The sequence below is a fragment of the Anarrhichthys ocellatus genome, unplaced genomic scaffold (assembly GCF_004355925.1).
Source record: "Anarrhichthys ocellatus isolate YVR2014 unplaced genomic scaffold, GSC_Weel_1.0 scaffold2, whole genome shotgun sequence".
In the NCBI taxonomy this organism is placed as follows: Eukaryota; Metazoa; Chordata; class Actinopteri; order Perciformes; family Anarhichadidae; genus Anarrhichthys; species Anarrhichthys ocellatus.
This window is the reverse complement of record NW_022280032.1, coordinates 6785092-6812166: the sequence shown is the minus strand read 5'-3', so window position 1 is coordinate 6812166 and position 27075 is coordinate 6785092. Positions and strand designations below refer to the sequence as shown.

General features: G+C 42.0%; 2 protein-coding genes across 2 annotated transcripts; both read left to right on the top strand.

Moving 5' to 3' along the window:
• Positions 1-8108: 8108 nt before the first annotated feature.
• LOC116393335 (shaker-related potassium channel tsha2-like) lies at positions 8109-9548 on the top strand. The gene has a single exon (XM_031865569.1). It carries the CDS (start codon positions 8109-8111, stop codon positions 9546-9548), a length of 1440 nt encoding a protein of 479 aa, XP_031721429.1.
• A 2600-nt stretch (positions 9549-12148) lies between these two features.
• On the top strand, positions 12149-20163 carry LOC116394854 (potassium voltage-gated channel subfamily A member 1-like). Its single transcript, XM_031868209.1, has 2 exons — positions 12149-12779; positions 13401-20163. The coding sequence occupies exon 2, from the start codon at positions 13675-13677 to the stop codon at positions 15148-15150; it is 1476 nt and encodes a 491-aa protein (XP_031724069.1). The 5' UTR covers positions 12149-12779; positions 13401-13674; the 3' UTR covers positions 15151-20163.
• Positions 20164-27075: the final 6912 nt, after the last annotated feature.

Here is a 27075-nt window from a genome sequence, read left to right as displayed (position 1 = left end):
AAAGCTTTTTGTTTTTTTTAGGTGACTTCAGTATAGACTGGTTATCACAAACTTGTTCATTCAAAAGAAAGCCGAGTGAAACTTCTGTATGAAATGCATGATATGTCACGACCCCTCCTTTCCACCAGGGGTCTGTGTCTGTTTCCTCTCAGATTGTCTTGCAGGATGTTGATCGGCAGCTAACGAGCCCCACCTGAGCCTGCTGGGTTGGTCCCAGCTATAAAGGCTGCCCCTCTTCTTAGGATGTGGTCCCTCGCTGCGCCTCTCCTCTCTGACTCCTGTGTGGAGGACCTGGCTGGCTGCTGCCTTGATTTGATTGTTTGTTTAGTTAGTTAGGTTTAGTTAGTTGTACGTTAAATAAATGTCTATTTATTACTTTTATCACTCGTCTTGTCTCCCTCATGTTACGACTTTTTGAGCCGGGTCGTGACATATATGTCAACAGATCACAAAGTTACATAAGGATATGACATAATGTCTATTATCCAGCTTCTTGTGCTCTTATATATGAAGTATTAGGCAGTAGTGAAATATGTTTTACATTCACAGAATACTTTCAAAATCATGTTCAAGGTATATGTGTCAAATACACATGACATGGAATGCAAAAAAGCATTTTTTTTATTACTAATAACTCATTAAAACCAATTTTCACTCTCACGGCCATCGATTACACAGCCCATCTTAAAACCGAGTCAAGGATGAAAACATTCAAACAAGTGACTACTATTAGACCTCTGCACGGACTATAAACAATAACAAACTAATGGTGACAACCACTGATGTGAAATAATGGATTCCAAATGTGTCCAACACCTTGGCAAGCCCTGTTCATGATGCCGAGTGTGTGTTCACTAACATCGGTATCTCCATTCTGACACACACATTACTTAATACATACCATAATACATCCCCACTGGGCTTGAGGTATTTCACCACAGACAACTCAACTGACATTGTCCATCTCTCACATGTCCGCCAACTTCGTCCTCGGGTCCATTTCGGGAGTAGCTATAGGCCTCCTTTCAAATCTCAGTGCTAGTATATCGCTAACATTTACCAATGTTTAGTCTTACAAAAATAGTAGCGGGCCGTGCATTTTATACCTGGGCCTTCACTGCTGTCCTGCAGCTGAAGCATCTCATGACGCCACAGCTACGGTTATTATTTGTTTCGTGTAAAAATGAAGCTCAACACCTATAAATACACTAACTGCAGAGTGCAGATACATGAATACGCTGACAGTGTGTCTCCTCTCTGACTGCAGCTGGGACTGCTGCGCGAGGCTGCTGTGAGAGTAACCGCCTGTGAGTGCTTTGGGGCGGCTCACGGCAGCACCCGCTGTTAGCTAGTCACTTGAAATGATTAACACTAGCTAGCTAAGCTACCTCTATCGCAGCCCAATTGCGATCCAGAGGGGCGCTGTTTTACGCAGCCTTTAACGGCACTAGCCGACATGTCAAATGTCACCATGAGCGGTGCCAGAATATTAGAATAAACCAGCTACGTCTCTGGCATGTTTTGTCATGTTTAAGGTTCTTGTTTTAGTTCCTCAATCTACCAATAGAGTCAAGCTATTTAAAGTTTATGCTACATTTCCGATGCCAAGAGACAAGTGGGTGAATATTGGACAAAATTCATCAGGTGGCCAGAAATATGAATGCAACCAATGGTACTTTATACCATAGAAATTACATGACAGTCCTTTTAAATAGTACAACAAGGGTAGACTACAATACAACTATCTGTTTAGTAATGAAGAGTAAATACATTTCATTTAGTTTGATAAGATAATTGTTTTTTCCTCTTTTTCTTTAAGGCCTTAAGTGCACCACAACCAGTGGTTGAGCCAAATTCTCATTTTATGGTTACTATTGCATCCTTATTGACCTACCTACATATTACCTTTACATACATGTGTTTTTCTTAACAAATTACCCTGTTAGCTACATCAACACTATATACAGCAACAGCCAATAACAAATGTATATAAGGCCAATGTACAGTATAGGCTAACTAAATTTTGTGAATTCTCAAGAGACCAGATTCGTGACAAACTACTCGAGTTAAGCAATGCACATAGCTGACAGAAAATAGTTGTGGCTACATACTGTAAGATCAGAGGGCTCTTGCCATGAGCTAATCATTCCATGTGCCATATAGGCAAGTGTTGAAGGAGTGTTGCCTGTTTATTTATAGGAGTCTAAGGTTCCACAGCAGAGGGTTGCTCTTTGAGTGGGATTCAATTACAGCTCTGGTGAAAGCTGAAAATACAGCATCTATACAGATACAAACACAAGTACAATTTATTTATATTAATCTTTATAATGTGCTGGATTTACAGTTGTTGAAGCACACAATGGTGAAGTTTTCTCCAGAGAAATACCGGTCTCAATATTAAACACATTAAGGCTATATTTTGAATATTCATGTAGGCTTCTCATGTATCTTCTTTGTATGCTGACTGAAATGTAGGGACCTTATGGAAGATAACTGTTGTTGATGCAGTATGAATACGTAACAACTATAATGGTAATGGCACCCTCCATTATAAGTTCATCATGTCATCACCCGAAAACCAGTTAACCAGTGGATGCATGGGAACCCACAAATCCTCTGTGCCCAACAAAAAAGAATGAATGAGTCCCCAGCAGCAGCAGCTATTGAGAATAAACAATCTGAAATTAATTTTAAACTTCAGCACTTTTACAAATCCACCCATGTGCTTTGAACCTTGTCTGAGATCACTATAGGAAAAAAAGATTTATTAATGAGCAGGCACATGTATTTCTAGGAAGCTATGAGTTGAGAAATGCTATCAGACACCATGGTCAGCACCGGCTTCAGCGTGACCTAATATCAAGGTTCAGCAGTCTGTTTACGTAGTAGAGCTCACTGTGACATGTGGGGACATGGCAGGTGAGCTACAAAAAAAGAAAACCTTTTTGAGTTAACACTGAGTAAACTTCTGAGCTTCTGAACAAGTGAGGCCTTGTAAGTGCCAGTGTAAATATGGTTCTTCCTGTAAAGAAAATAAGTTAAAAAAAGGAAAACCTGCTCTTACTTCGAATGAAATTATTTGTACAGGCAGAATGTTTTGGGATGATTTGGCTGTAAAGTCTTGAGCAGCTTGCCAAGAAAAGAAACCAGTCAGGAAGTTTAGTAGAGCATGAAAATCTATTTCATATCTGTAGGAGACGAGTTACTGTGTGTGACAGTAATGGCGTAGATTTGTTAGTAAAATCAACCCTTCTTAGCTGCTGTAAAAGTCACCAACGTCACCAGGTTCCTTTGGTATTTATAGCTTTTCATCAAGCAGGTAAAACCCCAGTAAATAGTTTATTGTAAGGTTTAATAGTGTTATTAATAAGTGGTGTAAATGACAATTTTAGCATATTGGAAAGCTGTTTTTGTTTATCTTATTGACTAAAGCTCTGATTGGTGTCATGGACCCAGTCATTTAAGTGCTGACTCAAAGCAGCATGAGGGAACAGGGCAGACACTAGTGATTATTCTATGCCATTGATTAATTTATCTATAACTTCCCAGAAACTCAAGATGTCTTTCTGTCCAAATCTACACTCCAGAACCCAAAGATATTCAATTTACAATGATTTTAAACAGAGAAAATCAGGAAGTCCTCCAATTTGAAAAGGTGGAACCAGATAAATGCCTGATAAGTGACTTCAACAATGAATAGGTAGAATATATATATTTATCCTTGTATATTGTTAAATCTTGCACAGCACATTGAGAATGACAAGGGTTTACACACATAAATTGACACTGATAGAGGTCAACAGGACCTCAGGCGGCACCAAAGGGCTAACTTTATGTTAGTCTGAGTGTAAACATAAAGTTACCAATAAAAATTCAACTTTGAGGCCTTTCAGTCAACCTTGATTAATAGCCCATGTGTTCCTGTGAACTGATCCCCCCTGCAGTTGCTCCCGGCATGGATTTTGGCCGACACTGTCTACTAAAAAAGGAAAAGGCTCGATCAAGGAGTGAAATGATAATCCGATGTAGGTGTGGGACTGGACATGCAGAGGTAATTCCAAGGAAGCCCGCCCTCCGGATCCGAGGTATCCAGTGTCATCTCTCACCTCATGTCCCATTACCGATCAGCAAAAACATGAACATCAACTTCAGATGGCGGCAGGCTAAAATTGGTTGATATCAAAACCCAGGAACTGGCGAGGAGCTTGGCTGGGGTATCCACTTTCTAGAGTGGAAGCCCTGGGTTCAGACACCTCAGGGTGAGGAGACTATGTGTTCCTCTCAGTCGCAGAGCGAGTAATGAGGACGGCATAAACACAGCTTATACGCTCTATTAGGCAAAAACGTTCACGCTATTAATTAGATTCAGCTGCACGCGCTCCTCACGTCTCAGCCATATGCACTGGCTGATGAGTGAAGACTAAAATGTATGCTGCAATCCATATAAAGTTCGCTTTACAGTATAACTTTACATTTTCTGATAAGTTGTATTAATTCTGACTGTATTATCAATCTAAGAACCCATCGGCTATTGTGGTGACGATGATTTAGCCTCTGGGGGCCAGTTTACATTAATTTAACAGTTTATTTCTTAGCAAATAAAAAGCTATACAATCATCAGACAACAGCCGGTGGGTTCCAAGATTGTAATTCGGCCAATGCATTCCGCCTCTTTTGCTCCAGAACGGACGGTTTACCTGCATATTTAAAAAAAAAAATTGATCGCAGTATATGTATTTTAATATCACAATATTCATATATGTCGTGATAGATTACATTTTTACAAAACTTCTGTGGAAAAATGTATTAATGGATAAAATAAAAGAAATTGGCTCATCTAGCAATTTGAATTCTTGACAAATTAAAGCACTTCATCATATTGATGCAAAAATCATGTAGAATTCAATAACGTAATAAAGCTCAGTGATTTGCAACACACGCACGCACGCACGCACACGCACACGCACACGCACACACACACACACACACAGTACTAATACACCCAGAGACAGTGACAGTTATAGACAGATTCATATCGTCTCATGGCGTATGACGTCATATTGTGCAAACCTTGCTGTATAGAAGTCATTTGACCTGACAATCACTAAATCACTGCTCACTGACAAATTTTCCATCTTAAACTTTAATTTGTCTTTATTTTACATGTTATTTGGATCATTGTAAGTCTGTAGAGTTAATATAAAGACTCTTGAATCAGAGGCCTCCAGTTTCAGCTCCACCTTTATAGACTCATTCCAGTGTCTGAGACGCTGTCAGCACCAGCCCTACAGAGCGTACGGTCAAATGCCCCCTATTTCATTTCGAGCAGAGTAGTTGGCACTAGCAGGATGTGATCCGAAGGAGCTGTTGACTAGCACGGCTGACCTTCTAAAAACTCCTCTTTCAATTTATAACACTCTCTCTCTCACACACACACGCATTATACGCACATGCGTTCATTCACCAATCATACTATTGGCTAAGCCGGATACACACTTACAGAAATACACACACACTTTGTAAATATTTGGCCTGGGGTTCGGGCGGAGGAAAGCCAAGGGGGAGTCACTGACACAAGTTGCTACTGTGATTACCTCACGTCTGTAATGAGTTAAGAAGGAACCTCATTCTGTCTATTTTTAGACAAACACAAGCTACAGAGGAAGAAGTGCAATTCATCAAAACGCTAATAAACATCAGCTTTAATAGAAATAAAATGATTGTGTTTCCTACTGTCTGAGCATAAAACAATACATTGTTAGAACAATTTTCACATTATAATTAATTATGATGTTGACATAATTGATAATTGGGAAGTCAAAAACTTTTGTTATCAAAATTGATCTTTTTCATCATGCTATTGTGACAAGTAGAGATTGTTTAATGTATTTATCATCATGCTCTCACAATTATCAAGTCACGATGATATAAAAGTCAGTTTAAATCACGGATTATTTTCTCAACTTTTCGTTCACCCTGAAGAACGCAGAGCAAGCAGATGTTTCCTTGGTGGGAGTGAAGCCAGAGTATCTTGTTTCCATGGGGGTCTCCTGCATTCATCGGCCGTGCCATTAATAATGAAGGGAGGTTCCTCGCTGTCAGCATTCGTGCATCCTGCAGGCGTTATGGCATGTGTCTCCCAGGCTACGTCTCATTACATGCAGTCAGTGTAAAGTATGCAGGTACATGCATATCTATCCGCATATGTAAATGTATGGATTTTTATAGAAGGCACAACTAAAAAGACCGACCACAAACACGCATGGCGTATACAGCATATGTTGTTATTAAATAATCAAGAGATTATATAAATAATGCAGTCAAATAAGACTTTAGATCACAAAGATGAGATGTATGAATTCCTTTTGAAAAATTATGAATAAAGGTGGCAGAGGGAGGTTACTGGATTTTGTCAGATCAATGAAGCTTGAATCCTTTGAGCATTTTACTTTTTTGTCTGACCGAAAATAAGAGTCACATGTCCATTCCTCAGCTTGTTTGTTATTGTTTGTTTCCTCGGTTACAGTCAAGGCCTGACACCTTGGCTTGACCCAGCCTGCCATTTGGTGAAGGCTATATGCTAACACATTAGCAGCAGGCGACACTGTGTCCTGACACTGACATTCGACTCTGACATCCAACCCTTTGTTCAGTAATGGAAAGGCCAAAAACACTGTGCTCCTCTGGGGGACCCGTGCTTGTTAACCTGACCGCAAACAAAACAAAACAAAAACTCTCTCTGACATAAAGTTTGTGGTGACATGTTATACCCGGCAAAAATTGCACACAGCAACGTAATAATGCAAACTGTCCAGGTTGGTTTTCAGCAACACTGATTAGCGCCCTTGGGCTATTATTGTTATGCTACAACTGCAGTGACTGACATACCTGATGCAGCTTTAGGAAGGCAATGAAAGTGGAAAAAAACGGGCTATAAATAGATCACAATGTTGTGGTAACTTCATTCTGTACACCCGGGCCACTTCTATAAGCTTTTTATCATTCAATCTTCGAGAGTAGACTAATGTAACTTGTGTTGGACATCTGGACTGCAGAGGATTTGCAGGGACTGATAAGGAACTAATAAGATTGGAACTACTTGCAGCTGTTTGTTCTTTACACCTCAGTATGTCAGTGACCCCGGGCCGGGTCACTTGTCTTCCGGGGCTCCCCATCTTCCAAGTTGTACAATTGAGCCCTTTAAGTGCTATGAACGGTGAGAGTTATTTTGGCTGCGGCTTCCTGAAGATGCCATCCTCTCTGGTATACTCAAGTGTCAGTCAAGCCAGCAGTTTCCACTGGCTGGGTCCAGGAAGGCTCCTGGTTATACGAGGCCCTGTGCTTCAGTGCATTCAGGTTATTTCATCTTATTTATTCAAGACACATTTAATGTAACTGTGGAAGAAAACAACCCGCTAACCTTAACAAGCTGGATCTATTTTTCACCTTTGTCCGTGGGCTGTGGGCTGTGACCCACGCGGCCAGGTCCTGGAGGTTCCCCTTGTGACGAGAATAGCCCCATGATTTCATGAATGAGGGACCTGCAGGGTGAGAGACTTCATTACTGACTCCACTCTGGATCTGGAAAGCGTATTTGGACCTCGCTCTGAACAAAACAAGACTGAAGACTTTGATGTGATATTAACTTGCAATCAAGATGAAAAAGATTAAGTTTGTAAGGCTATCCATTTACTTGTAAATCACTGCGCTGCTACAGTGAAGCGAGCGAATGTGAGAGGGACAGCAGCAGCAGCAAATGTCATCTGGTCTTCCAACTTGGGGAGGGCTTTGGAGTTTAAAATGGTGTGAATATGATAGCCATAGCCATCGGAATAGCTTAAGCAAGTGGAGATCTGTTTGCACCATTGAAAGTTGAGAGCTCAGAGGCACTAATCTGACAAAAGGACGGTGTAAATCAACAACAGCACAACCATTCTGGATACAAAACAAACAAAACGGTTGGGGAGCTAAAACAAAGAGGGAACTTTTGCGTCTTTGAGTCTCAGGCGGCTGCATGAGACAGAGAGTTGGGAGGACGCACAGGCGAAAGGGTAAGAGGGAGACACAGAGCAGGTGAGTGACGGATTTACCCTCGGAGGGGTAAAAAGATGACTGTGGTGTCCCAGGAGAACCACGACGACACTGTGGTCGTAACTCCTTTGTTGCAAGATGCCGCAGACTTGGAAGCAGCGGACCAAGAGTGCAGCGAGAGGGTGGTCATCAACATCTCAGGTCTGCGCTTCGAGACGCAGTTGAAGACCCTCTCCCGCTTCCCCACCACGCTTTTGGGAGATCCGCGTAAACGGATGCGTTTCTTTGACCCACTGAGAAACGAATACTTCTTCGACAGGAACAGGCCGAGCTTCGATTCCGTCCTCTATTATTACCAGTCAGGAGGGCGGATTCGGAGGCCCGTGAGTGTGCCTGTGGATATTTTCCTGGAAGAATTAAAGTTTTACGAACTCGACGAAGAGGTCATAGAACTTATCCGAGAGGATGAGGGTTTATCGAGGGAAGAGGACCGCCCGCTGCCCAACAACGTGTATCAGCGCCAGCTATGGCTCCTGTTCGAGTATCCAGAGAGTTCAGGACCTGCGCGGATAAATGCCATTGTGTCAGTTGTGGTTATTTTGATTTCTATAATTATATTCTGCTTGGAGACTTTACCCGAGTTTAGAGAAGTCCCCGCAGTGCAGGACACTCCCGCCAATGGAAGCGCTCACGGCCAAGAGCCGAGTCCGTATACGGATCCGTTTTTCATGGTGGAGACCCTTTGCATCGTGTGGTTCTCTTTTGAATTCACCATGAGGTTTCTCTCCTGTCCCAGTAAAGCAGTTTTCTTTAAAAACATCATGAACCTGATCGATGTTGTGGCTATAGCTCCCTATTTCATCACCCTGGGCCTCGATCTCGCAGATCATCAGGGAAGTCAGCAGGCTGCGTCTCTGGCTATACTGAGGGTCATCCGTCTGGTCCGTGTTTTCAGGATTTTTAAACTTTCCAGACATTCAAAGGGTCTCCAGATTCTCGGCCAAACGCTTCACGCCAGCCTCAGGGAGCTGGGACTGCTCATATTCTTCCTGATTATTGGAGTTGTTTTATTCTCCAGTTCGGTTTATTTTGCAGAAGCAGAAGACCCCGAGTCTGTATTTACAAGCATACCTGATGCGTTTTGGTGGGCTGTGGTGACAATGACCACAGTTGGATATGGAGACATGTATCCCACCACCATCGGGGGGAAATTCGTTGGATCTTTGTGCGCCATCGCCGGAGTGCTAACCATAGCTTTACCTGTTCCCGTCATAGTGTCAAACTTCAATTACTTCTACCGCAGAGAGAACGAGGACGAGGAAAATGTTAATTACGTGCATGTGACATGCGGACAGCAGCAGCAACAGCAGCAGCCCCCCTTAAGTGAATGTGATTCAATCAAAAGTAACCAGTCGCTGTCCAAAACGGAGTCCTCTCAGGGAAGCGACGACTTGGAGGCTTTGACATATCCAAACGTAACCCCAGTGGAGACATACGGGAGACTGTCGGTTGTATAAAACCGTGGAATACTTATTACCGGTGAGTTGTCTTCCGGTGGACACAGCCTACAATTTAGGCTCCTTCATGTTGGATGCTGCTGTGGTTTTTACGCAAGCTGTCTACAATGGTTCCTAAAGTGGAGCGCCAGATCTTCATGCATACACCCCCACCAAGATGAGGATTGGCTTTAATTCCCTGCAATGTAATTCACTAGATGGCAAGAGAAAATCAATTGGGTAAAATTCAATTGGGGAGCTGTGCACCAAAGCGTCATACTTGTGAGTCCTCACATGAAAACATTTGAGAACCCCCACCTTGAATATTTGAAATACCATCAGCAGTAATTGAGCCAAACGATAACAAACTTTGAAGGGAAATTGAAACATCCAACGAAAAAGAAATGTGGAGTTTTCATCTTTAATTTCTCAGTTATGGCAAATATATATATATTTTAAAAAGCTGGTGTTAACGCACGAACCCAACTTTGCCTTTCTACAGTTGAGAATATCACATAACCTATTTTTAAAGTACCGACGCTTTGAATGAAGTAGAAGTAGAGAGATCAGCCGTGTGTCAAAGGGCACGTAACGCAGACGACCAGTTCTGCGCAGAGGAGCGCACGGCGAATATATCATAATCACGAGACAGAGCTCACTATGAGCGATCGAAAACATCTCCGACTTAACTTTTCTTTGGAGCTTGTAAAATGCTGCTATATGAATCTGACCAGAACAAATTAGCTCCGAGCGCCACTCTGTGGAGGAAAAACATCCCTGCAGACAACACTTCTGCTCAGGCTCTACTGTATGTAAAATGAGTACTTCAGCATGAGTATCTTTGTTTTTGTTGCAGCTGGCATTGACTGATTTAGGCATAAGCCCCTGAGATCATGCTATTTCACTCTGTATGCATCCGGATGCTTGTGATGGTTAACAAAGCTCAGCAGAAGTCTGGCTGCTTTCTCTCACTGTTAATATAGTGGTTTTTGTTTTCTGCTTACTTGCAGGAGGCAGAGGATGGTTTGAAGTTTCTTCCCTCAGAGTCGCAACAAAATAGAAACGTGGGATTCTCTTCTTCTCTACTGGCTCATTTTCTCGCTGATATTTGTGCATTGCCAGTGTTAACCTACAGAGACCTCGTGGAGGAAACGCTTTGAAAAGGTTCAGTCTGCCTTAATGGACAATGTGTTTATAATTAGTAAAAAAGACGGCATTCTATTTGTGTAGGCTTTATTATTGACCACGCTTTCTTTGTTTAAAAAGGCTTGTGTATACTGCGATTTTGTATTTCTGAATTTCCCCTCTCCTAATGCAGCTTTTAGTGCAAAGTTGTGTTGTCACAGTCATTCGGATTGCATTGCGGCTCGATGTAAACGACAGCATAGCCCAAGACATTGCAATGCAACGTCTGCATGACACGAATGCATTGTGAATTTTAAATGTAATACAATATTTATTTTTCTAATTTAAACATGTATGTGAACTTAACTTAATCCTTTTATAAATAAATTATGAATCAGAGAATATACCACTCGTTGTTTTTCACTCCACATATCAGACTTTCAGAAGGCAAACAGCAAGTCATTTGTGTTAAAAAAAGAGAAAAGAAATACAAATCTATTCCCAAATAATTAGTGTAGGCCCACACTGTATCGCTTTTGGCGCATGCTGAATGATTGAAAAAGGCGCAGAACCAGACGTTCGGTTGTCTTGCCACAAAACCAATCAACATAAACTGTCATCGTGATGCAGGGGGATTTATTTGGCTGGAGACACATTTTAACGAATCAGACAGTCTGACAGGTCCGATGACCTGATTTTGTCTTAAATGTGTGTTTTTAGAAAGTCAGACGTCTTTAGGCCCCGGGATACTATCAACCCTTCATACAGGCCCCTCGAAGTCTGATATGCACAAACATATGCGCTTGTTTGTTATAGTACTGTATCGTAATGACTTGAGTATATTCCGGCGTTTGTTTTGGGATAGTTCTTTATGAGGTGAATCTCTGCGCTGTCCGTGGTGCTGAAAGTGACCTTCCGTCCTCTGCAGAGCTTTATGCCAGAATTCCTGCATTTGTCTCGGATGTGTTGGACTTTTGGAGCCACATGCAGCGACGAGTGGAGGCTGAGAAGACACAATAACTTAGTCAGTATCACAAAGTATCAGACACTATGTGTGCAACCTCCCCTGATGTTATCTGTCATAGCTACGAGGGCTGCAAACACATTGTGGACGATATTAGCTCCTCATTGCATTCCAGTAAAGCGATGAAAACTCCCACATAGACTCAGATATCGACGCATAAACAAAAAAGAACTAGAGTGATGGAATGAAAAGGCGATTCCATCTCTCACCAATGTAAGAGAGGCTGCTTTATTAAACATCTCAAATGTTACCCAATGTGGATTTAGAGGTTTTGTTACCAACTGTCCTTCTTTGCAGTCTTATTGCGCCAGTGCTGGCACACAAGCGCTCTTGTTTTTGTGGTGTGTGAAGAACTTCTGGCGGCGTGCTTTAGTAGAGCCGGTCTGCATTGCGTCGAAACCCTCCAACTCCTCCTCCTCCCTCCTTCTCCTGCTGCCCTCCCTCCCCTCTCCTCTCTTTTCCCTCACCTCCCCTGCACTTGCATGTAAAATGCACAGCAAAACTTGCTTGACATTGTGGAGAAAACATTTGGACCTCGCTGCTGCACTTGACTGTCCCTCAACTATTCATTTTTGATTTGTTTTATTCTGCCCTCCGAGCCGCGCGGAAACGCGTCCCACCTGTCATCTTGTCTACTCGCAAAAAGCGGCAGATTTCTGCTGATGCAGTGATGTCTGGAAATGTCAAGGGCTCGCTTATTGCCCCTTAATGTATCTCCCCCCCTGAATTGCAGCGCAAGATTTTTCTCCTGCGGTATACTGTAAGCTGTTCACACCACCGTGCCGCCAGCAAGCACCTACCGACGCTGCAGCTTTGCCTTTCTCTCTTTTTACTCATTTTAATCTCAGGCTTTCCTCACTAGACTCACTTGATTTTCATCTTGTTTTATCTCATCTCGCTTCACTGTCTGTATTTAAAGGGCACTTTGTGGAGGGCACAGTTAGGTTGGCGATGAGCAAAGTAAGGCTGTAGGCTTTTTTTTTTTTTTTTTTTTAAGTATAGGTGCAATGTAAAGTTGCCACATGACACCCACTGCTGCCCTGCTGTTGGATGATTTTACTCGAGGAAAGGACGCATTCAAGACCTTTCAAGATCAGCCCACGGTAAGCCTCGAAACTGCTGACTCGTACAATAATGATATCGGTTAAAACATTTTCGAATCGACAGCTGCTGCTGACGTGAAGATAACAAACAGCGACTGCAATGTTTTTCTATCTCGTAGATGCATTTTACTTATTTTTGCCCCGTAGTGGGCCCATAGGCTGTATGCATGTAGAAACATTAGTTGTAACAGCTGTTATGCGTCACATCATAGTTCAGGCTGCTTTGAGGGCGTAGGATAAACCATTGTCATGGTCCTTTAAGACAACAATATTTATATTTTAAACTAAAGTGCAGAAATATAATATACGTGTATCAGAGAAACGGGGTAAAATACCCAGAATGACTTATAGAATGTAGAAGTGCAAGGAGATCATAGTCACGACTACTTACAGAAATAAAATAAATGTCTATATTGTATAAAAGTCAAAGAAATTCCTCCGTAGGTGTAGTATTTTTACCTTTACTACTGGCCAACTACACTAATGGCAGGTTGAGAGAAGTAAATAAATAAATAAACTGCAAAAAATGCTGAGCCAGCAAATATCTTGGCTGTTTGATTCCATTATTTCCTCTCTCTCTCCCTCCCTCCCTCTCTCCCTGCCTCTCTCTCTGGGTGACAGAGGCAGCAGTAACAACGGCAGCAGTAACAACAGCAGCAGATGCACTGGAGAGCAGCAATGGTCAAGTCAGCGAGAACCGCAGTGGAGCCGCACTGAGGCAAAGCAGCCAACCGCCCCCCTCGTATCTGGGGACGTCTCTGACAATTTAAGGGGTGTGGGAAGCTGAGGAGTGGAAAATTTGTCCCGAACCTGAATGCCTGCTCAGTCAGACTAACCGGGATCCACAACTCCTCCTCCTCTTCCTCTTTCCCCTCCGCCTCTCCCTCCTCCCAAAATGACCGTGGTAGCAGGAGATAACATGGACGAGACCTCGGCTGTCCCGGGACACTCTCAGGACACCTACCACCCAGACCACAATGACCACGAATGCTGCGAGAGGGTGGTCATCAACATAGCTGGCCTCCGGTTTGAGACACAGTTGAAAACACTCTCCCAGTTTCCAGAGACGTTGCTGGGCAACCCCAAAAAGCGGATGCGGTACTTTGACCCTCTGAGAAACGAGTACTTCTTTGACAGAAACCGCCCCAGCTTCGATGCCATCCTCTATTACTACCAGTCTGGGGGGCGGCTGAGAAGACCAGTGAATGTCCCTTTGGATATGTTCTCAGAAGAAATCAAATTTTACGAGCTGGGTGTGGATGCGATGGAGAAGTTTCGTGAGGACGAGGGTTTCATCAGGGAGGAAGAGCGTCCTTTACCTGAGAAGGAGTTCCAGCGTCAGATTTGGCTCCTCTTTGAGCACCCGGAAAGCTCAGGACCAGCGAGAGGGATTGCCATAGTGTCTGTGATGGTAATCCTGATTTCAATTGTCATATTTTGTTTAGAGACTTTACCACAGCTGAAAGAGGACCCGAGGGGTCGAATGGTGGCAGTTGGGAACACCACTGTTTATTACAAGCCAAATATCCTCACTGACCCCTTCTTCGTCATTGAGACACTCTGTATAATCTGGTTCTCCTTTGAGTTGATTGTACGCTTTCTGGCGTGCCCGAGCAAACCGGCCTTCTTCAAGAACATGATGAACATGATCGACATAGTGGCCATCATCCCATACTTCATCACGCTCGGCACCGAGCTGGCCGAAGATCCAGAAAAAGAGGGAGTGGGGGAGCAGGCAACATCTCTGGCCATACTCAGGGTGATCCGTCTGGTCAGGGTGTTCAGGATCTTCAAGCTGTCGCGACACTCCAAAGGACTGCAGATTTTGGGGCAGACCCTCAAGGCCAGCATGCGAGAGCTCGGATTGCTGATCTTCTTTCTGTTCATTGGGGTCATCTTGTTCTCCAGCGCTGTCTACTTTGCTGAGGCAGAGGAGGACGGATCCTACTTTGGCAGCATCCCGGATGCCTTTTGGTGGGCTGTTGTGTCTATGACAACTGTGGGCTATGGGGACATGGTGCCGGTCACTATAGGAGGCAAGATTGTAGGATCTCTGTGCGCCATCGCCGGAGTGTTGACAATTGCGCTCCCAGTGCCTGTCATTGTGTCCAACTTCAACTACTTCTACCACAGGGAGACCGAGGGAGAGGAGCAGGCCCAGCTGCTCAACGTCAGCAATCCCAACATCCCCTCTGAAACCAACTCCAGCCGCCGTAGTTCCTCCACCGTCAGCAAGTCAGAGTACATGGAGATCGATGGAGACATAAACAATAGCATCGACAACTTTAGGGAGGCAAACCTCAGAACTGGCAATTGCACTATAGCCAACCAAAACTGTGTAAATAAAAGCAAGCTGCTTACAGATGTTTAGACACTAGTTAGGAACTTTGGGATCTCTATGGGACTGTCATATGTGGAGTAGACCATCAGTTAGGAATGCTTCATTTACCTCCCCAAAGCGCCCTATGGCAATAGGCCGACAACTATGCTCAGCTACGTAGAAAGGAAAGATCAAAAATCAAAGCTCTTAGAGTATATGACAGGTAGATAGAATAATTAATTCTTCTGATCCTACAAATATATAGTTACATCAAAAAGAAAACATCAACTATTACGCATATACACGGCTCCCTGGAGGACGCAGAGCACACACCGTCTCATCAGACGACGGAGTGATGATTCAAATCTTATGCATGGAGTACAGATAACATTTCAGCAAGTTGCACAATGCACCAGAAAAGTCTGCAGAGACATGCAAGCACCTGCAGCCAAGTGGTAAGCGCCAAGAAGTTAGGTGACCCCCCCGCTCCCTCCTCTCTCCTGACTAAGGATATCTACTATTCAGCAAAGCACCTTATAGGAGGAAGACTGATCTCTCTGGTTTGGATGTAAACAGATGGTGATCTACTCGCTTCACGGACATCCGCAATGCTGCTGTTTTCCAGCAGATGCTGTAATTGTGATATCACCAAGTGATTCAATGCCATGCCCTTTAGATGCAACACAGCACAATGTTAAAGTGAGCTTCACACGAGCATGATTAGAGACTTTCCATTTTGATATCGGCATGCACGGGACATATCTCACATATTGGAAAGGATGTTCTTTTGGATACCTGCCTCCACCCCCCCCGCCCCTCCCCCCCTCCTTTCTCATCTGTTTTCATACAAGTGCACTGGATGAGTTTTTAATTTCAAATGCTAATCATTTAGAAGTATAGAAATTGAATGTTAAATCTTAAGGGAACAGTACATCAATGAGATCATAGCATGAAAAAAGTAACCTGCATTATGGTCTATCGACTACGGTACGTTTGTATCCTGGTATATTTAATGCATGACATGAGTATTCAGCTTGTTGCAATTCAGGCACTCTGCAGTGTCCTATTGTCAGGGAAGCTAAGGAAATCAAATTCTGGATGTTTCCAAATTGCGATCAAATATATCCAAACACACCTTGAGGATGCAGAGTTTCGAATTTAAAAGTAGTCAAAGAAACTAAATAAATATTATCAAAAATGCATATAATTATAATAAGCACCAATTACAGTATTACGTCAATAGTGCAGTGCATGGACCTTCTTTGAACAAGAAAAGTTAACATATCATTACTCATGCTTCCATTTCCACATCAAATTTAAGGACATATTGGTTTGGAATCCACTAAAAATGGATCAATACCAAGTTTCACTTCATATTACAGAGAATTATTCAGACATTAGTTGCTAGTGCCTTTATCCCTTTCACCAACAGGACCAGTGAAAGTGCCTCTGTGTACAATGGGATTTGTGAGGTTGAGCAGAGCTGGTTTACCTGCTATTCTAGTGTTGATACACTGTTGGTTATGATGTTAATGATGCGACATGAACAAGGTTGATACAGCAGGTAATTGTGGTAAAAAACAAAGAGAAAAGATGATCCATGGCTGTTATGCACAACCCAGTTTTCATGCCGTCACGCACTTAATTATGCCCTTAAGCAGCAATGTATTGTACTCTGCATGTTTACCAATCCAATTGAAAAGGGAATATCCATATGTTTTAAACATATTTTATTTATGTCTATAGTTTTTGTTCGTGCACCATGCATCCTTTCAGGGTCTCTACCTCAGTGAGGTCATTGCAAACTTGCTGCAGAGCTGCACGCTTTAATGCAGGGCTTACTATACCATAATGCAAAATGGAACCTTAAGTGTAAACTGCAGACATGCAACATTGAATGTGAGAGTCCCAAAGCATAGCCTTTACACAAGCACTTAGGGCAAGTAGTGTACCACAACCCCGCTCCTTCAGTTCACTTAAAGCTACGCACAATCAGAACATTCACATGTAGAGGGTTTGTAGAGATTGCTTGACTCTCTTATCGAGATGAGATTGACTGTTTTATATGTTGGTTTCTTTGAAAACAATGGTCTCTAAAGTTACTGTTGTGTCACCTGAATGTGTTCCAACAGATATGTGTATAAGGCAGTGGAAACGTTTGTTGTTGTTTTCAAATCTGTCATCCTGCAATCCTTGGGCATTATGATGCACGGCAAAGTGCAGCCCGTCTTTTTGCACAATCATTTTGTTTTGATGCATGAACCATTTATTTTTCTGCCAGTGAGATATTTATTTTTCACTGTGCTTATACTCATACGCAGTGCATTGTTTCTCAGCATATTGTTCCAAACAGACTAACTGCAGATAGATTTGTAAAAATTGTAATGACTACTTGAAAATCTCCAGCTACTGTACATCAATCTACACTCACTATTGAGATGAATGCACCCAAATGATAGTAAGATTTTTATATTGTACTGTATGATTTTTTTGATTTATTTAATTAGCACTCTACCGACAAGGTCCTGTAAAAAAAGAAGCTCCACTGCAGTGCTACTTGAATGTCATATAGTTGTTTCTGTTGGTGCAATAGCTATTCTTTGTGGTGCTAGTACAGGACTACCATTGTTGTCTTGATACCATCACACGTTATCTTGGACTTTTTCCATTCTTTAATCCTTGTTGCTGTTTTGGTATCGGTGGCTGGTTGGTTAGTTTAGGGCACTGTCATTTTATTTGGTTGATCTTTGTACTGTACTGCTGAAGAGTGTCTGCCTCACGCGAGGTAAAAATTCGACAGCCTTGCTAGATGTCAGCCACTTATCATGAGAGCAAAAAAGATACACATTTGTGTCAGGGATCTTCAATTTGTATAGGGTTTCTCATAGAGGACATCAATAATACCCAATACCATATGTTATATTACTATATATAGATACAAGGAAATTATAGTAGTCGTATTAATGCAGCTATCAGGAAATTGTTTGCTTTGTTCACAAGTTTCTTGTACAGCTGATGTTTGAAAGTAGTGATGTGTGTAACATGTCCTGCAGAGAACAGCTGAAAGTGAGGTGAAGAAAATACAAATGCCCTCACATTAGCAGCGCTGTGAGGGCATGTGTGAAAGGTGCTATGCATTCAATTACCCAACAGAAACATGCATTCTTAACAGCAATAGAATAACAAATACTGAACTGAACTGTTTCTTAGATGCTTTTTGTAAAAAAAAAAAAAAAAAAACGACACAGGAAAAGAAATCTATTTTGAATGTGGGAGAAACTGCGATGGCTTGACAGATAACTCACAACAGGGCTGTTTATGTACCAACCAATTACCCTCTGTTCTGTGATTTTGTACGGTCAGGCTGACATTTTATCGAGAGAAACCCGTGAAAAGTCCAAATATAGTCTTTGTAATAGTGGCAGTCCCCATTAACCACCCAGGTCGGACTGGAGTAGTTTTGCAGTCCGGAACAAAGGCTGCTGAAGCGTTCAGTCGAACGTATAACACAGTCCCAAAGGAACAGCTCATAATGCACTTAGAGAGGATCTATCGTCAGTCCATTGGACTGATCAGCTGTCTGAGAGAAAGTCAAAGAAGGTGCCTAAATTGTTTTACATATTAATTTGTTTAGCTTACTGTTAGATGTTAATGCTTCTGCAAACAAACACGAGTGAGAAGATCTAAAAAAAATGATGACATTAACCTAATTAAACTATAAGAAAAAACATGAAATGTCATGACTACAAAATGCAATTTAGCTACAATAAGATAGAAAAAGTAACCACTATATACTGCAATTACGTATGAAAAACAATTTTAATGTGTGTTTTTATTTTCTCCATTTTTTTGGGTGGCACTGTAACATGAATGATTTAGGAAGAACATGCCATATACTGGAATATCAAAGACAATATGTTCCACTGGCAAGCCATGATAATGAAACTACTGTTTTATGATCAATTGCTATACACTGAATGGTATAGACAAGAGGTGTAGTATTATAGAAAAAAACTCATTGTTTGTCTTTTTGGTTTTAAGAAAAAAAAAGGATTCATTGAAACACCATGTTCACATTTTTCCAATCTCCACTGCTGAACCTGCTGCATAATGTATCTCTACAGAAACCTACTAATCGCAAAAAACTGCATGGTCGATGGAAGACTGCATGAGTTTTGCCTTTCAAACTGTGGATCAACTTTAGTACAGTTGCCTCATTTAAAAAAGAAACCCTTGCTTTCATCTGCACCAAGGCTTCCTGTAAGGCCCTGTTCGAAAGTTGTCCAGAAACGTGTCCTCTGCTGGATTTCTTAAAAGCACCTTAGCGCTGACCTCATCACTAAGTTGGGTATCCGAGCCGTGCTCAGCGTCTGTGTGTGATTTTCGGGTTGTGCTCGCTCGGCTCTGAATGTGAGCCAGGACATTAAGGGCTAGTTTCTCAAACTCTATCTCTATTTTTGGACTGAAATGCTCTTTCAAGTGACATTTTGCCCATTCTTATCTCAGTCTAGACTGTAGTGATACTGTGTTGTTGGAACATGCCCATCATGTCTAAACAGGGCCCGTGCCACACACCCTCCTCTGTACTACATTGGTTTCAAGGCATTCTTGTGTGCTAAAGGCGTTGATGTTGGACTGCTTTCTGCCTGCTGAGGAGGCACTGAACAGGATCAAATGTTGGGATGTCGCGTACCTAACTCGCCAAAGGTGATTGTCGATGAGAAGATTGTGTTTGTGTTAGAAGTGTGATGGCTATGAGTTAGTCTTTCCTGTCAAGAATGCACATTTAATTGCTTGTAGGGGAAGTTTTGGAGCAAAGTGCAAAAAGGACTGTTGAACTCTTCTGCTCTTCTTTTCATCCTCAAGCAAACCAAACTCTGATTGTGTTATCTAATCCAGCCGTCATTGTCATGTTGTGTTACCAAGGATTATGCTACAATGTGTTCAGTTTGTCAGATGATGACAAAGGCATGGTCTGTGATCTATGCAAGGGTTATTTATTTATTTTTTCTTATATCACTTATGATTTCATCTTACATTAACTTCAATAAATTTTTAAGGATCTGCTGGTGTATGCTCATTTCCTGGTGTATGCTCATTTCGGGTCGGTTTGGGGGTGTATACCTGCACAAAAATCCCACACAAATCAGAACATCTGCAGAAATATGCTGCAGTGTGTATTCTGGCAGAACCTGAGGTCTCAATCTAAATGTGTCCTACCTCTGTGCTACAGTACCCTCTCACTGAAGACATTAGCGGTGATTCACTGGGCAAAGGTAATGGTTACACACTAATCCTCCTGTCCCAGGGGAGGCCCGCTTACCTCTGTCATTCCCTTCGAGTTGTTTCACCTCAGGGGCACGAAGAGCTCCGCTCCACTCTCTGCTTCCTCCTGTAGTCACACGGACACATGCTTAAAAACATTAGAGCATGACTCTGAGGCGCTGTGCATCTGCTAAGTGTGGGATTAGGAAGTTATTAGGGCTGCAACTAACAAGGACTTCATTAATGGTCTATAAAAAAATAGTGAAATACTCCCATCACAATAACTCAATGCCCAAGGTGACGTCTTTAAACTGCTTTTTCTGTTGTGAAACCTAAAGATATATCACATTAAGACAAACAAAAGCTGCAAATCCTCAAATTTGAGAAGCTGGTAAGGGAACTTTTGGGATTTTTGCTTAAAAAAAATATTGAAATTGAGTATCAAAATAGTTGCTTCCGAGTATTTTTGAGATACTGAGTTAAGTTTTTTTGCCATCCATTTACTTAAAATACAGCCTTTTCAAGCATACTCTTAAACATCTTGTACACTAAGAAGAGTGTGATTTTGACAACATGTCAGATAAAGCCGCAACAAGAGAAGGTCTCTATTTTGTATTAAATACATGCAGCAGTCGAGGGCAGTAACCCCGAGACAGCGAACCAACAAACTCATCCAATCACAGAGCAGTCGAGGGATGAAACTGAAAGAAGTGGGTGCAATTTTTGAGTTGTGAAAATGATTCATTCCCACTTCTGTCCTGTGATGGCGTGAAGCTGAATATTTGTGGAGAACATTGGACAGCAGAGGCATCGCACTGAATGCTGCAGCTCATGTGTCTCTCTCTATCTGTCCATCTGTCTCTGTCCCTCTCAGTTTCTCTGTCCGCCGCAGGCTCTCTGCTGTCTGCAGCCCGGCTCCGTTTGCTGTACGGTGACCTTAACAGAAGTGAGCCTCTTCTTCTTCCTTGTCCTCTGCATTGCCCTCAGGAAATGCAGCACTCCTCACTCTGCAGGCAGCAGCGGTAAGGGTGGGGTGAGCTGGCGCCAGTCCCACTCTTCTTGCACACACAATCTCTCTCACACACTCTCTCTCTCTCTCTCCCGCTCTCTCTGAGTCTGTCTGTCTTTGTCTCTCACTCTCCTGAGTGCTGTGAAGCTTCACTGGACCGTAATATTACAGAGCATCGTACAAAAGAGGAGCTCAGTCATATAGAGGATGTCACACCTGCTTTTATTAGTTTTCTCTCTCTGTGTTGTTATCTTTCACTTACCTGTATGCACACACAAACACAGGGATTCAGCCAGACAGCAGTCTACATGCTGACTTTTACTTCTTCCATGTCCTCCATGACCATTCGTAGTTTTTTATTTTTTATTTTTAAAGCTGCACTAATCACTATTTTCATATCAGCATAGGAATAAATGACTGTGTGATGTGAAAGTCGAATCCGCAGAGAATTACAACCAGACTCAGCTCTAAGAAGCAATGTAGCGTCTTTCAGCTCATTGTTTTGGTTTCAACTTTACTGCGTTGGTTCAGTCTCCCTGCTCTCATCAACACCATCCCCGGCAGCAGCAAACAGCTGTTTTCAGTCTACCTGCCAAGCACCAAAACAGAAGAAACAGTGATAAAGTGGTAATAAAGCATGTCAGATCAATGAGTAAACATGGGACCATTCATGGTTCTTTTGATGGATTTGTTTGCAACAAGAAAAAACATAGAATATCGAATATACTCTACAAAGTTGACTTCGTACACTTCCTGGTGGACTTTCATTGGACGTTTCGGGACAACCTGTGCACCCAGGTGTCAGCCTCCACACGCAAATGAGAAACATGTAATTGAAACTGTGTCTTGGTAACTCCTGATCAGCATGTTGGACTAATTAAGACTGTCGCTTAATGCTCTATCTTACAACTGCCTGAACACAATGGCCGTCAGCTGTGTGTTGTAATCAAGGAATGAGTGTTTACAGCCATGCCTGCATGCAAATGTACAGTGGCTGCATGTGCGCATTCCCTCACTGCTTCTGTCTTTCAATCCGTTTTTCTCTCACACACGCACACACACATTTATGGTGGGAGATTTGCCTGCGTCAGGCCTCAGGCTCACTTGATATTCCCCGATTGATTTATTTGAAGATAGACACTCATCCTATATCCCCGGTACAAAATGCCATTCCTGTTGACGTCATCCAAAAAGTTTCTCAAGGGGCTTTTCACTGTGGCCTGATCAGCTGTGCATGCACAGTATCATATCATTACTCTATATCATATCACAACTGTCCTCTGGTGCTGGCTTTATCGTTGTGTAAAGCCAAATGCACAGTAGTCCACCTCTAACCGCCTCATATAGAGTGGGTTCTGAATGTTAACAATGTGCAGAATAGCTTTGACAGCATTATTGCATCTCCCATGCTTGAGCCAAAACCCTTGGGCCTAACACTACCCCACCCCCGGGTCCAAGCCCACCAACCTCTCTTATCCCCCCCCCGATCCCCGAGGCCCTCTTTCTGGCCCACTTCCTCTTTGCATTACCTCCATCAGGCCAGGCTGCTGACACACATGTTTAATAATTAAGGGCACGTCCATAATTTCCTCATCCTTGTGGAAGTCCACAAATGGTCTCTGTGAAACTCAGGCCAGTTAAATGTACCTCTTCAGCCCTTCATCGCTGTAGCGGTTCGGAGTAGATGATACAATCCAGCGAAGGTGTTAGTGGAAGGATCAAAAATAATGACTTCATCCTGAATTACCCACTCATCTTTCTATCAGTTTATCCAATTTCCATTGACGTAGACACACTCACACATCCTGTGGTGTAGTGTCTGCCATCACACCGTGTTCTAGGAATAATGCATGACAGAGTACATTAACTATAAACAAGCATCGATAAGTCTGATTGTCCAACGTCCCTCCGTGTGCCCATAAAACAGTCAATCTATAAACTGATGAGACCATCTATTCATCCACTCATGCATGAAAAGAAGCAGTGCTGCAACAAGAGCCTGCAGCCGCGCTAGCAGCTCTGAGAGGCTGTACTTTGGGACTGCTAAATGCTAACATCAGTATGCTAACTTGCTCATAATGACAATGCCAACTTGTTTAGCAGGTAGGACATTTGCCATGTTCTCCATCTTAGTTTGTTAGAAAGCTAACATTTGTTAATACGCATCACACAAAGTACAGCTGAGGCTGTTGAATATTTTATTAGTTTTGCAGGTTTTTAAACCAAATTATGATTTGATGCTAGATTAAAGGTTTAGTAATCACCAAAGGTATTACAATTCATCCTGAGGGAAACATGAATGTCTTGACCTAATTTCATGACAATCCAGCCAATAGTTGTTGAGACTCAAAAACACAAATGTCAACAACATAGTAGCACAAGAGGAAAAGTCAGAGGATCAACAAAGTCAGTAGGATCCTCTGGGGACCAAGCCCACAGGAAGAGCACATTTTCATAGTGGTCAAAGTGTAGAGTTACAACGTCACGTGATGCCACTGGGCCCAAATTCCTGTTTTATTTTGAAGTTCCCTGCCTCTTATGTCCTGTGTTTGTTTGATTTCCTGTCTTTTGGATTTCAGTTTTGTAACTTTTGGACTCACCTGGCATATACGCTTTGTTTTGGACATGTATTTATTAAAATCACTGTTTATCATCCTTCTGCTCCCGGTGTCTGTCTGCATTTGGGTCCATCCCCTGTTGTCTGTTTGCCATACCGTGACACCAAAAAGAAGAAGATCAGAAGATTTGTTCAGTTGGTTTAAGATTTAAAGATGCAAGATCAGAGATTGGGAGCATTTGTATTTCCTTGCGACGGCTCTCAACATGGCCGGTGTTTCCTAATTAACGTTTCACCTGAGGGGGAAGCTCAGACAGCAACACACACAGAAGGAGAGTGACTTCATTCTCTGCTCAAGTAGATGTTACTCCATATCTTTACATATCAAATAGTTGTTTGCTGCTATATTAATGAAAATGTTGTATACAGCTCCTTTAAGTACACTTAATTACTTGTTTATGGACATTTTCTTTCCTACCATCTCTCCGGCCGTGGTAGAATTTGTTATCAATGCTCTCAGTCTGGATGTGTCCTTGTGGTATCAGGCGATGCGGATCTCAGTTTACATGCTCCCCCTGCCCAGTGTGCAGTGTCAGCATGCTTGTCTGGGGGAGAAAATTCAAAACTTAACATCAACAAAAACCGGCACAGTGACCTTCCCTCTTCAATTACATCACCGCACAGCGCGCAAAGGAAACTGGCATATACGAAACCACAAAAGGATATCACCATGAGGCACGAGGGCCGTGCTGAGATACACTTGCTGACTGTAGTCTGGAGCAACAACAAAGGTCACTGTAATGCTAGAAAGAGTGTTTCGTAGAATGCTAAGTCAAAATTACTGATGATCTTTTCGAGGATTAGTTTAACAATTTGGGAAGTTGTTTTTCTTGGCAAGAGTTATTTGAGAAAATTGATGCCACCCATGTGTCTGTAAATTAAATATGAAGCTACAGCCATGAGCAGGTTAGCTTAGCATAGCACAAAGACCGGACACAGCAGGGAAACAGCTAGCTTGATTTTGTCTAAAGTGCTAATTGACACTTAACGATCGTGGCCCATAACCCATAAAACCACAACTTGCCATAACTTTCAGTTTTTTTACAGATTTAAGAAAAGATACAAAACATTTCTTCTAGGGAAAAAGCCAAAAAAGGAAAATAAAACATGCGTGGGATGTGTCTTTCTCTTGAGGACACAGAGACATTGTTGGACAAAACCCACTGTCCATGTTGCACTACATACAGCAGAACCATTACATATTGTATGATGATGAGAAGCATGTCAGTTTTCGTGGCCAGGACACATTAACTGGGCTGATGGTGGAGTTTACAGTAAAGGCTTGTGTGCACACTGCAAAAAATATCCACCTCATTGAGTCAGTCTTTAAATAACGAGAAATAATCTAATGTTTTTTTTTAGTTTAGGACAATGTAGATATAAAGCTCTGCAAAGAGGTGAAATTATTTTGTTCTACTAACATTTTTTCAATTATGTTTTTTAATCTTGTAATTAGAGCTTCAACTAACTTAACTGCCGTTTTTCATTATCCATTAAGGAACTGATTATTTACATGATTAATCAATTACTCAACAGAATGGAAGGCGGCAAATAAATAAACTGAAACCATCGAAGAATCTCAGTTTTTGTTTACCAACTAATCAATGAATAGACTAATTGTTACAGTTCTATTTTTAATAGCTTAATATGACATGACATAACCTGTCACAATGGTAATTTCTTGCTAATATTTTTTTGCAGTGCAGGCAGCTCCACTGGTGAGAGAGCCTGTCAAAGGCTGATAAATGGAGAGTTCTTTCTGCTGAGAGTCGCCCCTTCTGCCAGCGATTTATATATACAGTATATATATAAATAAATATAAATATGTATATAAATATATATATATACTGTACATATATTTTGTTTCTTTAATATTTCTTGTTATTTAGTCACAAAGCTGAGTTAAAAATACTAAGTTGTGAGTTGGCATTCCTGTCCCCCTCAAATACATTGTAATATGTTTGATGTTCCCCTACGTTCCTCTGTATTCATTGCAAATTAGCTAAAGTTAAGCTAACATGCTAAATTACCTGGGAAGCATTATATCTGCATGCCATTAGCATGTTAGAAGAAAGACAATATTAAAAAGGCTTTCTTTTTGCATCTTCTTTCCCAAACCAACCACTTCCTTGCAGCCCCTTAAGAAAGTATAAACTGCAACTCAAGCTTTCCTTGACTGTTTATCACAATATTTTGTACAGTGTGCTGCAGTATTTAGTATATAATATATGTGCAGATGAGTGGTAGTGTGGATCTGTTGTGGCAAGAAGCTTAAGGCAGCATTTTTTCATCTCCAGTGTGAACAAAATACAGCAGCACCTGAGAGTTCTGATTCTCCAGCAAAATGTCACTGAACGAGACGCTAAACGCCTACACGCGATACATTGTTATGTATTATCTCAGTCCATCGATGCCTCTCAGCACAGGCAGCTCACTCTTACAGGCAGCCACTTCAGCTTCTCTGCCCTCTCCACATAGCCGCAGTCCTCAAGGAAAGCAAGATTTCAGCAGTTTAACAGACTGAACCCCTGCAGAGGACAGAGTGAAAAATCAGGGTTTTTTTCTGCTTGTTCTGATGAAACACCTGGCCATGGCTAAATGCTGCTTGTAGACATTTATTTCCAAATACTCAGCATCATTTAGTTAGACATTTAAAGGCAATCCCAATTCTGCTGCTTTAAAATTAAAATAATAATTTAGTCAAGTTTAGTTCATTTTAGTCTTTGCAATATGCAAATAAAAGGTGGTGTGTTTCAATGAATTCTATCTAACCTCTTTTGCTTCATCATTCATCCTCACTCCACAGTCCTTTCCTTCCCCTTATGATAATGAGCATGAATATGCAGTTTCAGCAAAGCAAGGAAATCAATAAACTAATCATTCGCTCAAGGCACCGCTGGCTGTCACAGTGCACTGAATAACAGAGTTTGGCCAAAAGAGGAGTTATTTTTCTGTAGCCGTAGAAAAATAAACAGATGCTATTCTTGTCATGTATGCATCATCACAAAGACACCTCCATTATGTTTCAGTGCAGCGTCTGCATGAGTGTGTGTTGGTCCGGGAACACTCTCAGCAGAGCCCCCCC

What these genes read in the sequence shown, in the direction of transcription:
- LOC116394854 (XM_031868209.1), top strand. Translation starts at nt 13,675, where the DNA reads ATGACCGTGGTAGCAGGAGATAACATGGACGAGACCTCGGCTGTCCCG.
- LOC116393335 (XM_031865569.1), top strand. Translation starts at nt 8,109, where the DNA reads ATGACTGTGGTGTCCCAGGAGAACCACGACGACACTGTGGTCGTAACT.